This window comes from Ambystoma mexicanum, chromosome 1p (genome assembly GCF_040938575.1).
Source record: "Ambystoma mexicanum isolate Mex_15411 chromosome 1p, UKY_AmexF1_1, whole genome shotgun sequence".
In the NCBI taxonomy this organism is placed as follows: domain Eukaryota; kingdom Metazoa; phylum Chordata; class Amphibia; order Caudata; family Ambystomatidae; genus Ambystoma; species Ambystoma mexicanum.
The window spans coordinates 248,113,781-248,122,121 of NC_090921.1; the positions used below are offsets into that span (position 1 = coordinate 248,113,781).

Here is an 8,341-nt window from a genome sequence, read left to right on the forward strand (position 1 = left end):
CTGTTTACGGTGCCAAAACCCAACCGGGCTGGCGTGCGCACCATTCTAGACCTTTCCCAGTTCAACATTTCTCTTCCCCAAGAGAAATGCAAGATGATTACGCCTTGCCAAATAAAGTCCTCTCTTCAGAAGGGCGACTGACTCAGCGTTGTGGACCTTCAGGATGCTTATATGCATATCCTGATCTGGAGCCTGCATCGGAAATATCTGTGGTTCTCCCTGGGAGAGGAGCACTATCAGTTTCGAGTGCTCCATTTTGATCTCAGTTCTGCGCCGCATGTCTTCACAAAGATGATGTCATTCATTGCAACTTTTTTAAGGCTACAGGGTATTCATGTGTATCCATATTTGGACGACTGGCTTCTGCGCAGTCCCTGTCTGGTGAACGCCTCAAGCAATCGTCAGTCTCTCCTTCAGCTCCTTTGCAGTCTTGGGCTGTCAATGAACTGGCGGAAATCCTCCATGACGATATCTCAGGACCTGATATTCCTGGGTTTCCGTTGGAACACGATCGAATAAAGGAATTCTCTTCACGTCTCTTGCATCCAACGAATCCTAAGATAGACAGCTATCAGAATCTATATGCGCTTCGTCCCACTGTCTCAAAGGTGACCTTTGCTCTATATCGACCTCTGGTCTTCCAGTTCCATACCGCTAGCAATCTCTTCTGTTAAAATGGGGCTTGTTTCATTATAGCAGAAGACCTCTTCATTGAGGATGTTTGCTGCCTGATTTGGTATCAACCAAGAGTCATTTCCAAATCTGTCCTTTAAACCTGCTAAACTCAGGCATTTTTACTTTTCAATTCTTGACGTTAGGTGTAGAATATGCTTAGACAGTCGGCCCACTGGCATCAATGATTTCGATCCTTCCAGCCCTACCTTATTGTCTCTTGCTTCATTCTCCCAATCTCTTTCACATTTCCAGCAGCCGACCCCAATACTTCTATTGAGGCTGCCCTGGGCATCCTGACCGGTTGCGCCCCACTGGGATCTTCTTCCAAGCCCTCCTGTGTTAATTCCTTGTCCACCCCCAATGGGAGGATAGCCTGTAAGTCGATTGTCCTGTTTTTCTCATGTAACTGATCATTTGCGGATGGGAGCTCCACTTCTGCAAAATCGCTAAGATCTTATCTGGCATAGTGAAGCTAAAAGAGGGTAGCAGATATCTTCTCTTTCCAATTCCCAGCCAATCGTTGGGCAGTTTATCCTCCCTCCTCATTGCATCCTGGTTGTTCTCTGGGACCAGGTCAGCAGTGGTACTTGTGGGACTATCCCCAATCGAAGTATCTGTAGATAGGGGGTCCATGCAAGGAAACTCCCCCATGGAGCAAATCTTCTGGGAGGTCAGGCTCCTTAGGGGCAGAACTCAGGCATATAATCGCTTCTTGAGTAGCTGAATCTTCGTCCCCTCTGCATGGTCTTGCCACTTTGCCTGTAGGTGGTCCGAGAACACAATCCCGGCATGGCAGCCCCACTCTCCCACCCGCTTAGGCTCCTCACCTTTAACAGGCTCTACTCCGGCAGCGAGGAGCTTACTACTTTACTGGTATCTTCGTCTCCGGCTGCCTTCTCTTCAAAACGTTCTCCATTTCGACACACTGCCACATCGAAACAATGCAACACTCTGTTCAATCCGCGAAGCAGGAGTGTTTTTGAACAGGCAGCAGCAGTCAGGTAGTAGAGATGGCAGAAAGACTCCAGCCTCCAGACTTCACTGCAACACTCTGCTCACTCCGGGTTCGCTCTGCGAAGCGGGAGTATTTTTGAATAGGCAGCAGCAGTCAGCTAGTAGAGATGGCAGGAAGACTCTAGGCTCCAGAGTTCACCGCAACATTCTGCTCACTCTGCATTCGCTCCGCGAAGCAGGAGTGTTTGTGAACAGGCAGCAGCAGTCCACTAGTAGAGATGGCAGAAAGACTGCAGGCCCCAGACTTCACTGCAACACTCTGCTCACTCCGCGTTCGCTCTGCGAAGCGGGAGTATTTTTGAATAGGCAGCAGCAGTCAGGTTAGTAGAGATGGCAGAAAGACTCTGCTCACTCTTCGTTCGCTCTACGAAGCAGGAGTGTTTTTGAACAGGCAGCAGCAGTCAGGTAGTAGAGATGGCAGAAAGACTCCAGGCTTCAAACTTCACCGCAACACTCTGCTCACTCCACGTTCGCTCCATGAAGCAGAAGTGTTTTTGAACAGGCAGCAGCAGTCAGGTAGAAGGGATGGCAGAAAGACTCCAGGCTTCAAACTTCACTGCAACACTCTGCTCAGTCCGCGTTCGCTCCATGAAGCGGAAGTGTTTTTGAACAGGCAGCAGCAGTCAGGTAGCAGAGATGGCAGAAAGACTCTAGGCTCCACACTTCACTGCAACACTCTGCTCACTCCACAAGTCTCAATGAAGTCCTATATTGCAGTTCAAGCCCATGTTCAGAGCAAACTGATTGGCTGACACCCCACATACTTGTGGTGCTAATGGGCAGGCAGAAATTAACATTGAAAGCTATATTTGTCTCTTTTCCTAGATCCCCCAGTCATCATGCAGTGAAATGTGCACTGCAGGCTTCAGGAAATCCACTCGAGATGGTCAAGGAGTCTGCTGCTATGACTGCATCCAGTGCTCTGAGGGAGAGATTTCCAACCAGACTGGTGAGCCTCAAGTGTCCCACTTAACACACTCATTTTGATGTCCACCCAAAAAGTAAAGTCTTGACTCAATCCCCTATCCCGTTAATTTTCTGCTTCTGCATGTTCTTTTTATAGTAGCATTGCCATATGTACAGTTACAGCATGGATTATTGCAGATTTCAGAAATACAGATTCCAACATTGAAATCTGGAATTTCATTAGCACTAACACAATATTTATCAAAACCTATTAAATCAGAGCTGTTAACACCAGCCATAGCTCAGCAGAGCCCATCCAATGATGGAGTGGAAAGGTATCTAGCTGCAGTAGAGGAAACTGGAGAGGCATATAGCAATAGAAGTGGTATGTGGCAACAGCAGCTGTTGTGTATTTATACCACCATCTGCCATATGGAGCAATTGGCCTGTCTTGTCTACTTGTGGGTAGGAGAGACTCTGTCCTGCACTGAAAATAAGAGAATGTTATTTGACCTCTGGTATTGATATCTCACACTGGTATGTATTGCTCAAGACCCAAATGCTGTCAGTGGGCCTTCCGCAAATCCAGTTGAAGGCATCACTAGTCCTTGTGAGGTCGGGCAGACCTTGTGGGGGCCTGGTGTGTGCTAGGTCACAGTTCCCTAACTCTGCCTGCCTAGTTCCACAAGACCGGTCATGCTCCTTTGCTGCTACTTCCGCACACCTGGAATTGCTTAAGTTATGCTCTTCTCTGGGACACATTTTACAGCAATACTTTTCATCTATCCATCCAATATTTAGTTCTGAAACATTAGTATGGAATAATCGTCTGCAATCCTGTACAATGTGAAATGCCAAAATCGCGTTTTAGATTTTTTGCTTACATCCAAATGAGCTGCTTCCCACTAATTAATTAGCAATAACTATCCGTAGATCATTTGCCATTATATATTTCCAAGAACATGCCCATTGCTTGCAGATTTCTCCCCCCCCCCGTCCTGTGCCTCTAAAGGCCCCTTTCACCAAATCCCACCTCCTTATCTGTTTTTCTGTTTTTCTAGGATTCCTTTGTGGGTGTACACACAACCGTAGGTAGACAAAACAATGACGCTTTTTATAGATGCATGGAGTTTCAACGTTTCCTCTATTGAAATACACCACAAAGGAAACAAAAGAAGCACTTGCAATGCCAACAGTCTGGGCTTTTGTGTAGACATGGGAAAGCCATTTGTCAGGCACCGCCATAGTGGTATGAACAGGCCTTCAATGGTTGCAGCTGAAAAAAAGATGTCAGTACATGGGCATCTAATCGCAGTGCCTGGAAAATGCCTAATACTTATGCCCAAGCCAAAACTGCTAGCTTTTCAAATGCTTGTTTGTAAAAGGATATCAGTGAGGGACACACGTTGTGCTTATAAATGGAGTGGCTGAAGGCAGACTTGGTAAGACAGATCTATTACACCATCACCACGTTTACAGCTCCAACTAAGTCATTTAATGTATAGAAGGCTGCTTTGAACAAACACTGGCAGGCACTTCGAGTGCAAACCTAGATACTAAGGCTTGATAAAGCTAGCTGAAAGAGATCACAGGGGCATGTGTGTATGGCTTTGCCTACTAAAGTGCCACCTATAAGGTGAAACTATTGCAGTAGAGTACAGCCCTAGAGTTGACAGAGTACAGACCGCCCATAGCCATGTCATAGGGATTAGGATGGCCATGGGCATTCATTTGATTGGTAAATAACCCCTCCTCATATGCCATTTCTCCCAAGATGTACTCTAATGCAATAGTTTCCGTTTATAAGTGGCACTTTAGCGCACCTAATAGCAAAAACTAAAAATACCTTTCAGAAAATGAAAGCGATCAAGAGTACTTCATTTCTCCAAGTTCTTTTTATGTTTGCTTAAAAATGCAATCATTTAGGTATAGCATTGAGATTGTTAGCCATGCACAATTCCATCCGTTGTGTGAGACAAATGTTATTCCACCAGCTTTTGATGCACAATGAACGTGAGTTTTTCCAATTAGCAGTTATACTTTTCAGAGCAAGAGAAATAAAGAGATCATATAGCTTAGCAGCACCTGTTGGTAAGTCGGTGTTAATAGCGAGGTTTCCTAAAACAATATTCATGAAAGAAAGTGGAATGTCTGTGGTCATTTTTCATTTGTTATCTTGATCACTTCAATGCAACCACACATGGAAGGTGATTTTGCCTAATGTATAACACCCCTTGTATGCTCCAAAGATCTGTTAACATATGAATATTACACCTGATACGTTATTGAATATTTATATTAATCGCAAAAGTGCCTCTCGTCCTTATTCAGCCCCCTTTCCCCAATCTCTCCCCTCTTCTCGTGTTTGTCATGTGTTTGTCATGCGTTTGTCCTCCCCCATTTCTACATATAAGGATGCAGAATTGTTTCCACACTAAGTTGCACATAACATATGGCTATACTTCATTGTGGTTTAAGTGAGCCTTATTACAATCTTTCTATTGCTAGTCAGTACTCTAGCCGAATACTCTTAACCTTTATATATAGCAACATTTGTTTAACTGTTGATCATTAAGTGGTTTTGTAGTCAATGGATTACTGCATTTTGCTGTAGATATAATGAATTTATATCTGTACATGATATACTTCAATAAAAACTATAAAACAAAAAAAAAACAAAAAAAAAAAATGCAATCATGTGCACAGTGCACCTTGTTATCTAATGCACTTCCTAGTGGTATAGCTAGCATGATCACCTACATTCTCGCTTGAGAAATCACACTTCCTACAGCACACAGTGGTCCCCCTTTAGATGGGTGGTGCATAAAAACAACCTTTTTACTACTTCTTATTATCTTACAGCCACTGTCGGAATTTATCCCAAGTAAATATCAACTATATTTTATTTTGTGTTCCCTAATAGAAATTGAGCGCCTCCAAAATGTACATATTTCCAAAATAAAGGCACTTCCCCAATAATCCCAATAACAAAATGCTTTATTGGAGTTTGAAAACTGTTCAATCAATATAGATTTAAGAAAAGGAAATAGGCTAAGGAGGTGGAAGGGTGAAGGGTTTTGCTGGGATCAGAGAGATACTCAGGGTTAGATGTATGACAAAGTGAAAGAAAGAGACAGTGACATTTGTAGGTCAAGACTGTTAGATGGAAGAAAGATGAGGGAATCAGAATCATGGACATGAGAAAGACTTTAGAGGGAGACTAATGGAGAGATGACAATATACAACATACAATGGCATAGTCACATGACTCCACGTCAAAAATAAATGTCTCTCTCCTCAAACTGGAGAACTAGTGTTGGTGCCACGTAGAGTGATGCCAGACAGCCTCCAAACACTTGTTTGGGTACTGGCACTTACAACAAAATTAGCACTCTAACACTTACACAGCGCAGGCCATTAACTTGGGAGAGATCTCACCAATCCTGATGCAACCCACACCACTGTAATGCTACACTTTATGCCATTTCAAAATCCCTGTGATTCACCCACCCCCGATTACTTCGAAATCGCTAAAAAAGAATCACTTTCTAGGGCCAGCATCTTGCCTCCTTTCCTTTTATGGTTGGACAAGAGGTCCTCTAAGTGAGAATATGTTACATTGCCTTTAATGGCATTTGACAAAAGGTAATACCAGCTGCAGGATGAGATGAACTGCTTCACCCATGTAATACATGTATGCTGCACATCCACACATGTCATGCTGGCTGACTTACATTGCATGCTTCCATTTCCCAAATCAGACTGTGATGGAAAGGGCACAATAATACAAGAAAAATATGATTTTTGCAACGCCCACTTTCTGTTCTGAGTATAAGCACTGAGCTGCCAGCAGCGTGGGAAAGTGCATCTCATCTGTTCTGAAGTCTGTTTCTCTCTTATTCTAGATTCGCCAGACTGCATCAAGTGCCCGGATGACCAGTGGTCAAATGTGAATCGTGATCGCTGCATTCCCAAATCTATTGAGTTCCTCTCCTTCCAAGAGCCCCTGGGTTACACTTTAGCTACTGTGACTACAGCCAGTGCCTCTGTCCCTATCGCCATCTTAGTCATTTTTTTCAAGCATCGTGAAACGCCAATAGTCAAAGCCAACAACCGAAGACTCAGCTGCCTCCTTCTTGTTGCCTTGTCACTCTGCCTCCTTAGCACATTCCTGTTCCTGGGACGTCCTACCAACATCACCTGCTTGCTCCGACAGGTCACCTTCAGCATCCTCTTTGTCATGAGCGTCTCTTGCTTACTGGCCAAGACAATTTTGGTCCTGATGGCATTTAATGCCACCCATCCTGGCACAAACTTAAAGAGTGGCCTTGGCCCAAGGATCCCAGCCTTGATTGTCATTGCTTGCACTCTAGTTCAGACTGTGATTTGTGTGGTCTGGTTGGCCTCCTTCCCTCCTTATGCGGAACAGAATATGAAGTCCCTGATCGGGAAAGTGGTGGTTGAATGTAACGAGGGCTCCCCCACAGCCTTCTGGTGTGTCCTAGGATATATGGGGCTCCTGGCCTTCGCCAGCTTTCTGGTTGCATTTCGTGCTCGAAAGTTGCCTGACAGCTTCAACGAGGCCCAGCTCATCACATTCAGCATGGTGACCTTCCTCACAGTGTGGACACTGTTCCTCCCAGCATACCAGAACACCAGAGGAAAGTACATGGTGGCTGTGGAGGTCTTCACAATTATCTCATCCTCACTGGGAATTGTAGTTTGCATATTTTGTCCTAAATGTTATATCATTTTGATTCAACCCGATTTGAACAGCCGAAATTACCTGAAGGGGAAGTGATGTTACAGAATAATCAATAGCAAATAATAAAATAGTAAAAGAGGCGAGACAAAAGGAGCGCCTTTCTGGCATTCTGTGTGGGAGGTTGATTAATTTTGTAGTGTCCTGGGAAGGAGCTCTGTTGTATGGAGCACGGGAAGCGGCAGTTCGCTGCAGGGACAGAATAAAGGAGGTTTAACCTATGCAATGCTCCTGTCATCATTGACACCTGTCCTGTTTGTATGTATATTTATGCCTGCGCTTCCCTCTAAATGCTGTCCTCTGTTGAGAATTAAAGCTGAAAGAATCAACAGGCATCAAACAAATGTATGTGTCTGCCCTGCAGTTGAATTGGTTAACAGCGATATTACTATAGTGTACTAAACCAATTTCCTGATATATGATTAATTGACGAATCTTCCAACCTCGTCCAAAACCTTTATCTTCTGAGTTTATACATTGGATTCTGATCACATATTTGTATGAAAACGTGCCCTCGCTTGATCTTTTGCTGACGTTCATGACCTTACCCTGTGAAATGTGCACATGATTCCAGAGAGACAGGATGCAACTTAAACGAATTGGAAGCAGTTCTCTCTTAGTATTGTGCAGTATTCGCACTTTCCATTTCTTTTGACAATAGAAATAAACAGGGATGCATAAGAAACAGGTTTTATTGTTGATCCCGTGGAATGTCTGGGGATCGCTGTCCTAGTTCAAAATAGATCCCTTAGGGTATGGAGCACTTCCCTTAAAGTCAAGAGTGTAAGAACCACCTGGCCAGTTATCTCCAGCGGCATCTTACTGACCAGTCGTTTCTGGGTAACCTTCCTTTGAATTTTCATACATCACATGAATCATTTTGCTTGAGTTGAGCTGTCGATGGGCCAGGCAGTAATGTCATTTGGAGGTGACAATGGTTAGTTACTGCTACCTCTGACAATCCTTTTGTAGCTGCCAACACTT

At 44.2% G+C, this 8,341-nt stretch overlaps 1 protein-coding gene across 1 annotated transcript; it reads left to right on the forward strand.

Annotated features, from left to right (window-relative positions):
- Nucleotides 1-1,464: 1,464 nt before the first annotated feature.
- On the forward strand, nucleotides 1,465-7,417 carry LOC138473151 (vomeronasal type-2 receptor 26-like). Its single transcript, XM_069611719.1, has 4 exons — nucleotides 1,465-1,548; nucleotides 2,515-2,638; nucleotides 2,753-2,980; nucleotides 6,501-7,417. Exons 1-4 carry the CDS (start codon nucleotides 1,465-1,467, stop codon nucleotides 7,394-7,396), a joined length of 1,332 nt encoding a protein of 443 aa, XP_069467820.1. The 3' UTR covers nucleotides 7,397-7,417.
- The last annotated feature ends 924 nt before the right edge of the window (nucleotides 7,418-8,341 follow it).